General features: G+C 40.0%; 2 protein-coding genes across 2 annotated transcripts; both read right to left on the bottom strand.

The window, feature by feature from the left end:
- Positions 1-1,882: 1,882 nt before the first annotated feature.
- Positions 1,883-8,265, bottom strand: LOC311509544 (cytosolic phospholipase A2 zeta-like; the record flags this gene model as incomplete). The annotated part of the gene is made up of 9 exons (XM_084574781.1): positions 7,606-8,265; positions 6,872-7,008; positions 6,562-6,784; positions 6,350-6,464; positions 4,840-4,977; positions 3,852-4,025; positions 3,580-3,752; positions 2,341-2,527; positions 1,883-2,124 (listed from the first exon to the last, which is right to left on the bottom strand). The coding sequence occupies exons 1-9, from the start codon at positions 7,810-7,812 to the stop codon at positions 1,883-1,885; spliced, it is 1,596 nt and encodes a 531-aa protein (XP_084430907.1). The 5' UTR covers positions 7,813-8,265.
- On the bottom strand, positions 7,846-16,671 carry LOC311509542 (cytosolic phospholipase A2 delta-like; the record flags this gene model as incomplete). Its single annotated transcript, XM_084574780.1, has 8 exons — positions 7,846-7,884; positions 8,355-8,444; positions 8,623-8,744; positions 8,834-8,888; positions 9,117-9,159; positions 9,272-9,312; positions 9,946-10,077; positions 16,501-16,671. The coding sequence occupies 8 exons, from the start codon at positions 16,669-16,671 to the stop codon at positions 7,846-7,848; spliced, it is 693 nt and encodes a 230-aa protein (XP_084430906.1).
- Positions 16,672-16,889: the final 218 nt, after the last annotated feature.

Below are 16,889 nucleotides of genomic sequence, written 5' to 3'. Positions count from 1 at the left end.
ATTACTTAAAATCTCTTATTTTTTAGCAAGCTTATATAAATGAAATGTAAACCAACCTCCTTGGGGTTTTCCTCTTCTTTAAGTCCTCTTCACAAATGTGTCCGAGACAGTACTCAGCTTGAGTTGTGTTTGCTTTTATAGAAGGCAACCTATCCCTATTACAAGGAAGTATCTGTTATGTCAATTGTGAGTTAGGTTGTTGCGGTAAAGGGAGTGGGGAAAAAAACAGGTAGCCATGCCTCAGAATTAACCTGATGCAACAGAAGCTTTATGAACCTGTAGTGCCTCCTTATTAGTCAGTGTGTTTATATATACTCCTGCCTTTCCCCTTTGTCATGTGGCAGTTTGTCTGGTTGTTATTTTCTTTAGATTTATTCTGCTATGTTTTCTTGTTTGCTAGTTTCCAGTTCCTGCCTCCTCTTGTGTCTTCGTTTGAGTCTGACTTTCTTTCTCGCTACCTTTTCACTTAAAAAACTGCTGAGTGTATGATTATTATTTACATTATTGATCCACACTCAGCAAAGAGAGAGACTCTCATGGCTGTCCATGATCCACTGTTACAGATGAAGTAACAGGTTGGTTCATTGAAACCAATCAAAGCGGCAGTTACATTGATTAACAAGTCAGTCTCTCAAAGTTTCATGGAATCACATGAAACAACAGTGTTGCAGGTCCTTGCAGCATCAAGCAATCAATATTTACCAGCTTCACTTCAACAGCTCTTTATCCAGTCCTTCATGTTGACAGCAGTGTATATGGGGAAAGAGTTTTGTCCTTCATTCACTGTCAGGTGTTGATGGCCTGCTGTGACCAGTTAGCTTCCTGATACAAAGTAGACATAGCCCTGTTGACAGTGAGAGATGATACTGTTATTTCACTCTGAAGTCATTGGTCCTTTTCATGTTTGAAAAGTCTAAAGACCCAGATATTAGTCTAACCAGGTGGTCTGGGATGTGAACCTTTAGAAATTAGCTTTTGTTGCAGCGTTGAAGTCTTTCCCACCATTTAAACCTTCAATAAAAACTGTCATGTTTTGATTTGTTTCCTGAATGAAGAGCAATGATTCCAGGATGTTTTCAGGTAGTGAACACTAGAGTGCAGACTTGGCATTGATAGCAGACTCCAAGGTTTCAGCAAGCCCCAGGGCCAATCAAAATCTCCCTCCATATCAAATGTAATATCCCAGCAGCCACACATAAGAGCACATTACGTGAAATATGATAGAATCATTCCTTTTTATACTGTGCCTGATAAACGGGTAGACAGAAAACATTTAATTGGCTGCCAAGACCTCTCTTTTTACAGACCTTTTATTCGTCAGCAGTAACTCATTGTGTCTTCTTTGATTTTGAAAGAGCTCAGTGTCTCGTCACTTTTATTTTTATTTTGAAACTGATCCTTTACCTTGTGCGAGTTTTACTTCTTACCCAAATCCCCAGATTCACTGTGCGTAGTTTTTAATTTATTAAAATAATAATAACAATAATTATAATAATAATAATCTTGAATGTGAACCATTACATTCTTACATTTAAGAATTCTCCAAGAATAAAGCTGAATATTGAGGACAGTTTTCTTCCCCAGTCATCTGGTCAACAAAGACTCATAGATAATAGATAGATAGATTCAGTGTCGCAATACAAATATGAGACTTTAAATAAAACATCAAATGGAAATGAGAATCAGAAAAGACTTTATTGCCAAGTATGTTTGTACATACAAGGAATTTGCTTTGGTGTTGTTGCTCACAATAAATTAAATAAATTAATCTGTTATCCACACAAACAATAATCTGTTAAAGCACAAAAAGACATCAATTTCTGTTGGACTGAGACGCTCTCAGAGAAATAGTCGATATCAAGTGAAGCACATCAAGTTACATTCAGAGCCACTTAGAAAATGGTTGATTGTGAAATCTATCTTTGGACTTCCTCCTCTGCAGGGCCTTCTGGAGGACCTCACAGATGCTCTCCCTGTTATTCAGGATGTTGTAAGCGGTGAGGTCCACCAGAGCGTCGAAATTCTCTTTGGAGTAGCACAGATGGGAGGAGGTGTATGGAGAATCATGGCTCTCCACGTCCACCTTCCCGGCTTCTATTTCCTCCTCAGTCACACGTTTCACGCCTGCAAATATGCATGATGATAAAGCTGGATTAACTGTACATTACAAAATATATTAAACACACACACATTGTTGTGAATGAGTGAGATCCTTGTCTTCTGAACAGATGCACTCTAATTTGGCCTTGGAAAGAACTTGTAATCCTGGAGGTGAATTTACTTTTGCAACTTTCTTATATGTAATATTGGCTCACTTTTCTACATTAAACAAAAGCTTACCAGGACTTTTGTAGTCTCTGTACGTCACGTTGGACAGCGGGAAGTGAATCACAATGGGGGCCTTGGGATTCTCCTTATCCTCCAAAATGTAGACCTCCTTCTTCGGCTCCTTCTCCAGACTGTCAAAGTCGGCATTGGGGAAGGGGATGTTGTGTTCTTGGCAATATTCTGCTGTCTTCTTCATGACCTGATAAATTACACAGAATAATGTTAAAGTCTCTTCCACTTAAATTTGACTTTTGTTGAATGTTACATATATATTTTTTTACAGTGCAGAATCAGATACAGAAAAGGTAATAACCTCCCATGGAGAACTATTTGGATGCTCAAACCCTCTGAAAGCATGCCAATAGATAATGGTGATATGCATATGAGAAAGCACCAAGAAAGTTGGTGTTTAACGTCATATCATTTTTTTCTGGTCCTAGAAACTGGTACTAACCTCATTCAGCAGAAATAATAACTTGTGCATAGTTTATTGGTCTCTAATAGCACCCATGCAGAAGTCCTTCAGCTGCAAGATATTTCCTATCTGGGCCTTTGACTATGACATTCCATAATCCTTCATTTCTTCCTTTTGGTTCATTCCTTCGTGGATTTACCAGTATGCTTAGGACCATTTTCCTTTTAAAAGGTCCAATTACAGCTCAACTTTGAGACGAAATGCCTCATTATGTTTAAGCACTTTTTTAAAGGATGCAGAATTCAGTGTTGAATGGTTTACCCAGTCCTCTGGGACTCAAAGCAACCCCATACCGTGACTTTTCCATCACCACTCTTCTCAATTCGGTGTGAGGTTCTTCTTTTTGAAAAGCAATCTGTCTAATATTACAGTGACCAAACAACCCCATCTTTGATTCATCTCTTCTGAGCATGGTCCCAAATGGTCTTATCTTCTTTTTCCTAACAGACATGGCTGCAAACACAGGTAACCCTAACCACTAACCCTAAAGGCCATAGATCTTGGCATGATGATGATACATGATGCGATACTAAAGAGGATACCAGAGGTCAGAGGTTTAGATAAGGCAGCTTCCATTTGTCACTTCCTATTAAGTACCAATCATTGGGCCCAGAATGCCAAGGAGGTTAGTTTCCACGAAATTAACCTACTTTTTCACATTACTAGGTTTTCAGTCTTTGACACTAAACTAAATGCTTCAGTTATTATGGTTTAAAATGGGAAAAGTCTCTTTGAGTTAATCCTGGTTTAAAGATTTAGGATACATTTCTGTTTACATTGAGCATGTGCTGTGGTTCCCAGGAGTAATTCAGGCTTATGATGATGTCCACGTCTCTCTCCGGCCGCAAGATCGGTGGACAGCCAATGTTGATGGCAAGGCCAGAATCGATCATATGCAGAGTGGTGTCACTGGGGGTCAGCTCGTTTGGGAAGGCATCCGGGTGGTTTTCTGTGCAGAGACCAGAATGATTTTAGGATGCGGCAATGATGAGGAGGCCATATGGCTTAAGCTCTATCTGTTTTGTGAGCCCTTTTTTTTTTTTTTTACCTTTATGTGCCTGGAAGGAGCTGCTTTCTTCGTAGTTCGAGCGCAGGAAGAAACCATGCACGAAATTGTGCATCTCAGAGATTAATGGACGATCCTTGAGGAGTTCGATCAGTGAACTGACAATTGATGCTATCGACAAATTTCTGGTTTGAAGTGTAGGTTCTGAGTCATCTCCTACAAAAGAAGACAGAATACATGCACAGGATTTAAGAGGGGAATTGTCAAATCATTTTACTGCAGTTGTTTTCAAATTATTTAAATAGGAACAGCACATGCACACGCGCAGTCCTACAAAGTCCAACTCTGCAAAAAGAAATGCAACTAATGATGGCAGGATACAAAACAGTGCACTAACTACAAGCATGGTTGGTGTTTAAATTCAATACCTGTGATGCTCTCATGTTCTTCCATGATGGTGCTCAAACCGAGCACGTGCAAAAACTCAGATATGCTTGCAGAGAAGAAACTGCTCCATATTCCTGATGAGGTTGACATGGAAATAAATTAAAATAAAAGATATTGTCACCACAAATACTGGATTTTTATCCCACTGGGATGTTGACACATTTACGCTATATAACAGAAATGTTGATCCCATATGAGCCAGTTCGCAGCCTTAGATCCTCGGGTGGGGGCCTCCTGGTGGTTCCAAAGTCAAGGCTTAAATCTAAAGGTGACCGAGCTTTTTCTGTTATTGCCCCTCGGCTTTGGAACGACCTACCTGAGGAGATAAGGCTTGCAGAATCAGTAACCTCTTTTAAATCACTTCTTAAAACTCAATTTTATAGACTCGCCTTTTTGTGATGTCGTCTTCGTTTTACTCATTAATTTTTAAGTTTTGAGTTTTATTTTAACTGTGTTCCTTTTATTTGTTCTGCTTTGTTTGTCAAAGCACTTTGTAAACCCTGTTTTTAAAAGTGCTATATAAATAAAGTTATTATTATTATTATTATTATTATTTAATTTTTTACTGGGTAAGTGTTCTCACCAATCAGGTAAGGGAGGCGGAGCTGTGAGAGCTCCACGGTCTCACGGCCAAGGAGGAACTGGCTTCCTAAGTCCTCGCTTGGGATGAAAGCCCCATATTTTTGAAGACCCACCTCGTAGGGGGTGAACTCACACCACTCTGTAAACAAGATCAGTTAAATTAAGAAAAAATTAATGAATTGTGCAGTTTTTTAGCATCATTCCTGTCCTAAGTAGTGCAGTTCTCCAAACCACACTGTGAGCGAGGTGCAGATGACACTCTCAGCTGTATTTCATTGTTGTCATCATTGGGATTTCTTTAGCAGCTGCTGAGTGTTCTGAGGTCCTTGCTGATGTACTGTATACTCCAAGAAATGGTTTTCACCCACCAGTCTCACCGATGTACAAGGTGTCTTTTGCAATCTTTATGATACTGGTGTTGGAGGCTACACAGTCATGAGTGAAGAGAGTGCACAGTGGCAGATTGAGCATACACCCATGGGAGGTCCCGATGCTCACTGTCTTGCTGTCTTATATCTGATTTCCTACTTTGACTGACTGACTGACTGACTGAGGTCTGTCTGTCGGTCAACATCCAGTTACAGAGGGAGTCAGTCCAAGGGTCAGACAATTTTTAAGTCTAAGTATGAATGAATGAATGAATAGCGTTCTGACATACGTGTCCTTACCCTCCAAGTGTGTGAGAGTAGCGCTGACAGTATCATCAGTTGTGCTGTAACTGTAATGTGTCCACAGTATCTGGGAAGGTCTTTTTATTTGAGGTTATGTGCAACATAACTATCCTCTCAAAGCACTTCATTCAATTTGGGACGAGTGCAATGGGACAGTCCTCATTCAGGCAGGTTCTTTGGGATGTGCAGAATAATTGTAGACTTAAAAACAGTTTGACACTGAGCACTGGGCAAGGGACATATTAAAGATGTCTTTGAAAAAAGAGTATACGCCCGAGGATGTTATCTGTGAGCGAGGTTGCTTCCTTGGTTATGTTCTCCTCTGCACTTCTACCCCAAAGACATGGAGAGGGTCCACTATGTCCGCTGGTCGGTGTTGAAGGTCTCAAAGCGAGCACAAGACTCATTAAGGTTATCTGGGAGGGAGTTTTACTGGACGTTGTCTTCTGTCGATACACTGTGACGCGCTGAAGACCATGCTGCAATCTCCCTCCAAGATCAACCTGTCCTGTCTTTTCTCTACGCAGGTCATATCTTGCCTTGTTGTAGAATTCATCATCACCTGAGACAAATACAGCTGAGCGAGCACATAGCATGGAGCGTATCTCACCAATGAACCTAGGTTTATCCTTCAGAAAGATCCTGCAGTGTTAGGTGGGACTAACGTGCTGACATAGAAGAATACGCAGCAGGAGTAAATGGCTAAGTCCACGTCAGAGTCCTCTCTCAAGGCAGCAGTTTTAAACACAAAGCACAACACGCTGCAGTCCTGTGTAAATAATCAAGTAGTTTTCACATGTACATTCATCTGAGTTGGATTAATGTCTCCAGGATATTTACCGCTTTCTGTTTCACAGCCCGTATGGTCCTTTATGTTGACAGCAGTGTATATAGGGAGAGGGTTTTGACCTTCATTCACTGTCATCTGCTGGTCTGACAGGGTACTGGTCAGTTTCTGCAGTTTCCAAACACATTATTATGATTATTGGCTTTGTGCTTTATTTTTGATTTCTTTCGAAAGGTTTGAAATAGTTGAGTACTTATCTGCTCACCTTCTGAAAGACGAGTTGCTCACAGATCAGACCGAACAAATCGACGGCCGACACAGAATAGCCGTCATCAGCTTTCTGTTTCAGCTCTTCACAGTAATATTGTAATTCTTTCAAACTGAAAAGGCTCAGCTCCCGCCTGTCAAGATGTTCCCTGACTGCTGAGATGAAGGTGTTGATGTCCTGCTGTGACCAGTTAGCTTCCTGATACAAGCTAGACATAGCCCTGTGGGAGATAATACTGTTATTTCACTGTGAAATCATTGGTCCTGTTCATGTTTGAAAAGTGTAAGGACCCAGATATTTGTCTGACCAGGTGGATCCAGACACTCCAGTGATGTACGTGACAGCATCCAGGACGCCGAGTTCCTTCAGGCCCTTCAGACTGCCAAACAGGCCTGTCATTGCTCTAGAGCCTCCACCTGAAGCCACCACTGCGACAGTTGGCACCTGGACACAGAGCACAGCAAAGGATTTACATACTGGGAGTGTGTTGAACGGTACTGCTATTGTCAAAAAAGGCATGATCAATTATTTATATTTTATTATTTCAGCTCAGTACAGCAAATCAGAAAGTCCTGTTCGGGTGTTCACAAATCTGAAAGCCACTGATTTTCCTCTTACTTGACACCAAGCTTTCTTTTTTCTCATCTAATCCCTTGTTGTTGAATTGAAATCTACTGTAGCAAAGGTTTACAAATGACATATTATGAAGTTATTATATCTTAAGTCCAGGAGCAAGACCATGTCCCATGTCCTTCTACTGCTCTTACCTATAAAGGTGTGTCTTAACCCTCTCCTTCTCTGTTCGTCTCAGTTCTCAACCATACCGTTCCCATCCCTCTCCTTTCTTCTCTTCCTCTTCCATCTTTCTATAAAGGGACCAGGAGGACAGAGAGCCGAAGCTACCTGAGACATAGCTCTCACTCGCTGGGTCCCTCTGCATCTGAAGTCCCTCCATCCTGTCTACCTATATACTCCCTTGCAGCAATTAAGGCGTGATCTTTCTTAATTCATGTTTTTAAAGAGCCATACTCATCGTCCTACCTTGTTGGGTTTGAGTTGAGTGTTGAGGCCTAAAAGCTTCTCCACAGCCTTCACCACTACAGCCTTCCTCTTCTGCAGGTACTCTTTCTCTTGTGCCGGGATGTCATAGCCAATGCGAGTGAAAAAATCTTTCTCTGTGCTGTCAGTTTGCAAAATAAAATAAAAAGGTATCGTGGTGAATACACACACACACACACATATGCTCATAAGTCATCAAAGGCGAGTTTTGTATGTATCACCTTACCCTTTATGTGTTTCCAGACCAAAATCCACAGTCTCCTGCAATGAGAAAACGCATCTTTGAAAACATCTGCCAATGTTAATGCCCAACCCATTCAACAAATAAACATTTATCATACTTGATCGGTTTGGGATTTTGTGAAATTGGAGGCCAGGTCAACACCTTGTGCTGTTTTCCATGTTTTTTTTAGTTGTTCCTAAACCGTTTTTGTGTGTGTGCCTGTGTCAGGCTGCATCCTGCTGGGGATGGCTGCTGCCATGAAGGAGTCAGTGCTATGGGTGGGGGCGCCTGGTCTGGTCTAGGTGGGTGCTACATGTCTAAGTAACATCCACACAAATGCCAAAAAGTTTCCAAACACAACATTGAATTGAGACAAGATGGTTAGTTATTTACTTCTTCTGTCAGTGGTCATAATGTTGTGGTATGTAATCATCCATTCAGCTTTTGGCAAAGCAATGGAAAAAATATAGCTTACAAAATGTATACTGCACACAAACTGAGTTCCTACCTCATCAATGACAAGAGAAACTTTTCCTGTATGTTGGGCCTGTAGTGGAGGCAGCTTGATGGAAGCAACAGGGTCTGCATCAGCAGAAGACTGACAGACAAAAGAGAGAAATAACACACCGTGTTATACGTGGTATTTGATTTTGATGAGGGGTTTGCATTGGTTGAAATAAGTGTTTAGAAGATACAGTAGCTGCTGTGAATTACTTAATTGGTTTCTGCTTTTCCTCCATCAGTTTTACTGGTTATATAGAATATTTAAAACTCACTGCCAGTTCAAGTTCAGTCTCCAAGTCTCTATTGATGTAAAAACACAGGCTCTGGTCCTCTGACTCTATTGTCTGGTTTTCCGGGTTGGCGCCCTTTATTTTCAGCACCTTTCCTTTAAGCACTGGTGGGAAATAAAATGATAATAAATGTGGAGCTATGTCATGTCTAAAATAAATAAATCTTCATAGTTCTGTCTAACTGACAACATACAGTCAAAGCTTGGTGACTTGTCAACTTTGATGTGCAAGGCAGAGAATGGGCCAGCCTGGGGGACACCAAGAGAGAGAAAGACATTCATTATGGTCAACCAATTTACATGAAATCACACTGTACATTCAACTTGTCTTTGATGTCCAACAACTAAAATTGCTTGGAGCATAATGATGCACAAACCACAGATATATCTAATATATGTATATGAGTTAAAAACATTATGCTGAGAAAGAAAAATTTAATACGTGATCAAGGGAGAAAAAAATGACGAAAACCCTACCATCAGGATGCCGTTGGTGCCATAGTCATATGGGGTCTCCTTACTGCAAGAGGGGGAAAATATATCATCCTTACTGAGCCTGGGTATTGGTCGACACATGAAATATTTTATGCTAGATACTCGTAATAGACTACACTAAACTCAGTGACTCATACCTTGGGAGCAGCTCAAACTCAACCACAAGTTCACCCGTGGTCTAGAAGAGAGTGAACAAGACAATCAGTAAGACGTGAGGTTAAAATATGCTGCAACAACTACAATAACAGAACTGTTCTTGTTAAGTCTGTCCTGTCCAACTCAGGGTAAGGGAAGCATAAATGTTCCGGAGGAACTGGGGATTGCAGCCAATCACCTTATCAGCTGAATAAATGACGTACTGCAATCTTGGTCTTTGGCATTGTCAGTAACAGATGGTTATTGGAGATGATTTGAAAGGTGGAGATGTAGTCTTTTGTCTTTGGCAGTACGTTTTTTTGTTCAGAGAGCTGATGTACAGCTCGCAATTGATGTCCTGGGTAATGATGATGATTCCCAGGAAGTTGAAAGATGATGGGACTGTTGGGGCTGGGTTCTTCCTAAAGTCTGCAAGCATCTCCAGTGTCTACACAGTGTTGCTATGGCTAATCTTCCACCTGCAGGCAGACTTTCAGAGATGGCATCTCTCTGCCTCCAGAGCTGTCAGTAAGCCTGAGGTTAGGCGATGTCATTGTGTCTTAATGCACATTTATGGGCTATATAAAGAGCAGAGAGTCACTGACCTTACTTACACAATTAATTTTACAGTGTAACCAGCGTTGTTTTAGCTCTTTGGTGTTTTACAGTGTTTTACCTCAGGTTTTAAAGGAAACAACTTGGTCTCCTTCTTCCCTTCAGGGAGCTCTGTGACGTCAAAGTAAACCGTGGAGATCAGGTCATCAGCACTAAAAGTATCCTTATCAAACAGGTTCATCTCCAGAATATTCTGTGTAAACGACAGAGTGGCATAGTGTAAATAAACACATCACTATTGTTGAGAACTGACAGGACATGCCTGTACGAAGGAATTTACGATAAGCTGACATCAGATTACCACAGAAAAATTAAAACAAATGTTCAGAGTAGCCTGTGGTTCTGGTCCATTGGGATTACTTTGAAAATAAGGAAAGTCATTATATAAATGGACTCACTTTCAATTGGCTGGGGACCCTAAAGGTAAAGGTTTCATTCCACTCAGGGTTGTTTTCATTTGAAATAGTTTTTGTGCGCCAGGTCCTCGTTGACACCGTAGGCAGCGAGAGAGTGACATAGCAGTCAGATTTTGAGACTAAACCAAGGAAGAGGAAAAAAAGAAAAAAGGATTGCAGTTTGAAAAAACTGAAATGCACAGAGAATTTCTTAATTATCTTTTAAAGACAATACTCACAGTAATGTCGAGACTTGATTTTGGCCCTCAGTATGGTGACGTTCAGGGTCAAGTAGGAGATGGTTTCCTTCTGCTGAATGAACCAACGTACGAAATCGAGTTTTAGAAAAATAAGAAATCTGCTTCTTTACCTCTGCTGCTTGCTGTCACAGAGAATCTTTATTTAAAATGTGGACGTTCTGACATTAGTAGCACTGCATGTCAACACTGGTTGAACTATTTTAAAATGGAATTAACAACAAAATATTTTAAAGGACTCGACACAGTAATCAACCGTTAAAACTCTGACACGACATTGGAAATTTTACCCCCAACATGACTCCTTTGAGATGATTCCTCTTGCTATCCTTTCTTCCTGAAAAGAAAATGCTTTTTAAATGAATTTCTTTTAAATAAAAACATGGTGTTTTAGCATGAAAGGAAAACATTAAAAGAGGAGATCAAAGTCACAAAGCAACATTTAACTATAACTGACTGAAGAAGTCACAAAATTCATGCAGTAACTGAGATGGATCTACAGATTGCCTCAACACTAATTACTGGAATTACTGTTAGGTTTGTGGATTAGTATTCAACTAACAACACAGGCAGTGTTGACTTCTGTTTTTAAATGCAGTTTGTCACATTTCATCTGCCGCAGCCTTTAATTTCAATGTAGTATCTGGCTTAAAGAACCCAAATGTATATTCAGGATACAAGAGAAGTTGTCATAGATGAAGACTAACTGAGTTACAGTCTTTTACATGAGATTAATCACACGTTAAATCTGAAGTTGTAGCATATTTTAAAACACGCTTAATAATTAGACAGTTATCACATTATTACTTAAAATCTCTTATTTTTTAGCAAGCTTAAATAAAGCAAATGTAAACCAACCTCCTTGAGGTTTTCCTTTTCTTTAAGTCCTCTTCACAAATGAGTCCTAGACAGTACTCAGCTTGAGCTGTGATTGCTTTTATAGAGGGTAACCTGTTATTACAAGGAATTAGTATGTCAGTTGTTATGAAGGTAGTGGAAAAAAAAAATTCTTGGGAAATGACCTGATGCAATAAAAACTTTGTCAGCATGTTTTGACGCAGGAGAATCCGGCTCATTGCAACAGCAGAAAGTCATTTAAAAAAGTTACAGGTGTGTATCCTTCTAAGTTGTTCATTGCTGCTAGTTAATTGTTTTATCATTTACATGGTTATATTTTAACTATATTTTATTATTGTGTCTTATAGCCTTGTAACCTTAATAGCATGTAATCACCCAGAAAATACTATAGGCAGGGCCACGTACACTTGGTATGTAGCCCAATAAACACACCAATTATTTGACATGGACAGTGTCAATGGACAGTGTCAGAGTGACAGAGCAGTGACAGACCAGTCTTTCCATCCCACCTGACTTGGTAAATATGACATGTGATTGGACTGTAGTTGAGCAAAGAGGAAGCAATAGGTCTAGATCAGTGCCCCTGCCTCCGGGATCTTTTTTACAAACCTTCCGCAGCCTCTAAAAGAACAGTGCAACATGAGTGCAAAGGTACATTCACCACAATTTCAAAAGAAAGATTTCTTCTTTGAAATTTCAAATTTCATATACATCTCAGTTTTCATAAAAGCATTTACAAGGATTCAAACTAACACACTCGGAGAGTTCATACAACCGTACCAAACTTTTTATCCAACGAGTTAGTGATCTTATCAATTATATGGTTTTATCTTATATTATTATCTTGTAGGGGCGGCACAGTGGCGAGGTGGTTAGCACTGATGCCTCACAGCGAGAATGTCCCAGGATCGAACCCATGGGCCGACTGGGTCTTTCTGTGTGGAGTTTGCATGTTCTCCCTGTGCCTCCAGGTACTCCAGCTTCATCCCACCATCCAAAGACATGTGGGTGTGAGTGTGAATGGTTGTCTGTCTCTCTGTGTTAGCCCTGCGATAGACCGGCAACCTGTCCAGGGTGTACCCCGCCTCTCACCCGATGACAGCTCGCCCGATGACAGCTGGGATAGGCTCCAGCAGACCCCCGCGACCCTTAACAGGAGTAAGCTGGTACAGATGATGAATGAATGAATGAATATTACCGAGTAAAATTGCAAAAGCAAGTACTCAGTCAATTTCTTACACATTCTCTGTGCTGTTTTTTCCTATGTATTAAGAGGGTGTTGTTAGTTCCAAGGAAACTAAACCACTTGTGGACTTCTATGGAAACCAACTCTGGTGGAGCAATGCACACTGTAAACCCTGTAAACTGAGTAGTCATCACTGTCTTACGCAAAACCTTTGACTGCACGTGGGCGTGCAACGTAATGACGTCGGTGCGTCACTACGTTGGCAAAATCAAAACAACGTGGCGGTCGGTTGCTGAAGTTAAGAAAGCTTGTAAGTATAAGGGTAAGGTCTTCTAAAACTCATCAGCGTGTTGTTTAATTGCATAAATGCCACAACGAAATCGTACTTTTTGTGTTTGTATTTTCAGTCGACGGTATTGTTGTTCTTTATAAATGTCTTTCTGCTGGTAATGTTCAGCTCCGTTTCCAAACATGCCCGCTTTCTTGAAGTAAACAAACCCCCTTGGTGTATGTTTGGAGCCATCTGACGTTGTCTATGGAAATAAATGCGGTTTTGTGGGATGGAAATGTCCTAAGATCTCTCATTATATGCTGCTGTGGCGATGCGGGGACAGACATAACCACTGCACAAGGCCTAAAATATTAGTAAACTATAGGCCCAGGTTGAATTTGCCTGGAATTGTCCTTTTAATGACACACACTTCTCCTACCTCCATACTAATTATTTGTCTTTCCCTGTAGGCTGAAGTTGGTACCCAGCACAAGGCATCCATGGCAAACAAGGTAATGCTTATGTTCATTTTTAATGTAAGATGTATCCATTAAATTTAATGTTTGGGCAGGAATGCTGATGATAATTGTTTTTGCTTTTAACTGTATTGTTTGGTGAGCCAGATAATGCAGTTTTCAACCAGAATTGATACATATTCATGTTATAATCACAAACCAGCTTTAAAAATGTAAGTTATTATCTCCTATCTCTCCTGGGGAGCTTCCCACCCCTTTTATTAGATCGTCAAAATGTGTACTTTATTTTGGATAGAGAGAGAGAGAGAGAGAGAGAGAGAGAGAGAGAGAGAATTGTGTGTTGAGGGGAGGAGTCAGATACGAGGAAGGGGAGGGGTCAGAGACGAGAAGGGGAGGAGTCAGAGACGAGGAGATGGAAAAAGACAGGTGCAAGGAAGATGATGAAGTTGAAGCAATAAAGAATGAAAGGAGAAAATGCTGCAGTAATTTTGTATAAAATGATGAGCCAGCATTAATGAAGTATTACTAAGTATCACTAATTATTTGTCTTTCCCTGCAGGCTGAATTGGTACCCAGCACAAGGCATCCTTGGCAAACAAGGTATTCATTTTTTAATTTAAAGATGTATCCATTAAATTTAATGTTGATGATAACTGTCTTTGCTTTTAACTGTGTTTCTTGGTGATGCCGATAATGCAGTTTTCTATCTTTAAAGGGATAAAAGAAATAACTATGAAGGCAAATGTCATCCCTAATTGTTAAGAGATTGGAAAGGGTTCACAATCTGTGTTTTTTCTGCATTATTTGAGTGGTTTCAGAGTACTATTTTATGTCATCCCACAGGATCAAACACCTGAGACCAGTGAATGGCACAGAACCTCTATGGTAAACATTGATCTTGAAAGAAAGACACTGAAGACGACTTTTGTTTGAGTAATGGAGTGGAAGTGCAAATTGTGTACTGCGTCTGCAGACACCCGGGCGCAGTTATTCCGGCACTATCGCTTGAAACGCAGCCATTATTCTCGAGTTCGCCCTCGACCATGTCTCCATGACTCTTGTGTTTGTACATTTCTGTCCTTTAATGCCTTGAAAAGTCATTTGTCACGGTTTCACAGAGATGTGTGTGGGCCCAGTGCAAGTGACAGAGCACAAGCAGAAAGGGCAGCTTTTACATGTTCTGTGTGTAACTTGAAACAGCCCTTCTCACAAGAAACATTGTTCACTCGTTTAAGGGGCCGTTTAAAAAAAACGTGAGACGATAACGTGCCCGTTTAAAAACTGTAACTACAGCACAAATGTGTATTCTTCTTTTAATACACACAAAAGTAGGATACATGCAAATAGTTCAGACTTTCCTGACGAGATCGTTTCAACAGAAAATGCTGCTGTAAATGCTGCTGGCCTTTATTGTGAAGATATTTCCCTCTCCCAGCATGCAGACACATTTGACAATCCTGAGGACGACAGTGTATGTGACTCCAGCCAGTTGAGAGCCCAGTTGCGCCATAATCTCTCCTCATTATTCCTCAAGATGCAAACTGTTCTCCACGTTTCTGACATGGCAACTCAGGAAATAAACGGTGTGTTTATTCGTTCACATAGAGAAAAACTGATTGAGTTTTTGTTGGCCTCTCTTTTCAAAAGGCATAGATTCTTTAAATTTCCTTTTTGGTTATTAATTTAATTTATTTTTTTTATTTATGTGCAATGACTTATCTTGGATGTATATGTGTTTACGGTTCTTTTTCATGACATGCAAGGTTTCGCTAACCAAACGGGTTGTTTACATTTTCAGATTGTGCATTTGTTGGCCTGTCTTTACAAATGGTATAGACTTGAAGTCTTTATTTTTTGGTATCCTTATTGTTTAATCAAAATTCAAATCTTTTATAGCGTCATTTGGAAGTTGGTAAGCCATGGATAAACGATTTTAAGATGCCATACTTTTTGATATTGAGCACTGAAGATCCTGGTGCTCTTGTTCTTATCTGTAATACACACGTTTGCAAGGAACACACCCATACAGATGTTTGTATGTGTTGTTTGTACGCTTACAGTTCTGTTGCTGTGTCCAAAGTGGTTTGGAGAAAAAGACATCTGAATAAAAACACTGAAATATTCTACATTTGTTGTGTGAAGAAGATTATTTGACTATTCTGAACTTAAAAAATTAGTAGTTTATGAGCTGTGTAAAATTATATTTTTGGTTACTAACCAGTATTTTTTTTTTTGAGTTTAAAGATGTTGATCAATTAAGTATCATGGCATCAGAACAAGTCATTACAAAAAAATAAAAATAAAAAATAATTTTTTTTTTTTTAAAAAGTACTATTTGTAAAAATACTCCAAACTTAAATATTCTAACTTACTTACTCAAAAACAAAAAGTTTATGCCATTAAGTGCAGTGAGGAATGTACGGACTTGCACATTAGGGAAACAACCCATCTCAAAGCTGACCCTGTCAATTTGACTGAAACCTGTGGAGACAGGATTTACCCCACCTCTATATATATTATTACTGAACAAACTATAACCAATGAGCATTATTAGTCATGATGTACCTTATAGTTTATGGGCAATACATGAAATTTAACTAGGAATCCACACAGCAAAACAAGCAGCAAGAGAGTTGTACGTGCGTCAATATAACTTTATGCTAAAATAATATAAGCCCTGCGATAAACTGGCAACCTGTCCAGGGTGTACACCGCCTCTTGCCCGATGACAGCTGGGATAGGCTCCAGCCCCCATGCGACCCTTCACAGTACAAGGGGTTACAGAAGATGAATGAATGAATGAAAGATAATACAAAGTGAACCATGTGGTGGTTCATTAGGGGTGAGGTTGTCTATGGCCACTTTGGATCGACAGCTGTGTTTTCACCAACTGTGAATTCATCATGGTTTTGATACCATTTGGGTTTTCCTTGCGTTTCCTATTTCTGTTTTGAATGTTTCTTCAGTATCACCTGTGTCTCATTAGTCAGTGTGTCCATATATAATCCTTCCTTTTCCCTTTGTCCTCTGGCAGTTTGTCTGGTTGTTTCTTTGGTTCTAAGCTCTATTTCCTTGCCTCAAGTGTTGTCTTCAGATTTATTCTATTTTCTATGTTTTCTTGTTTGTTAGTTTCCTGTTCCTTCATTTTTAAGTATTTAATCTCTGAAACACACCTTTCCAAAGACAAGTTGCTCGCAGAACAGGCTGAACGTATCAATGAGGGACACGGAGTAGCCCTCCTTGCCTTTCTTTGCTGATTCTGTGTTGTAATAATGGAGTTTCTCAGGATGCTCTTGGTGATCTGTTCCCTCACTGCTGAGATGAAGGTCTTGATATCCTGCCATGACCAGTTAGCTTCCTGATACAAAGTAGACATAGCCCTGTTGACAGTGGACGATGATACTGTTATTTCACTCTGAAGTCATTGGTCCTTTTCATGTTTGAAAAGTGTAAGGAACCAGATATTTGTCTGATCAGGTGGTCCAGCATGTGAACCTTTACAAATCAGGTTTTGTTGCACCGTATTTCCCATCATTTAAACCTGACATGATACGATTTGTTT

Source organism: Chelon labrosus (assembly GCF_963514085.1).
Source record: "Chelon labrosus genome assembly, chromosome: 24".
In the NCBI taxonomy this organism is placed as follows: Eukaryota; Metazoa; Chordata; class Actinopteri; order Mugiliformes; family Mugilidae; genus Chelon; species Chelon labrosus.
The sequence above is the reverse complement of the archived record's forward strand: the minus strand, read 5'-3'. Positions and strand labels throughout refer to the sequence as shown.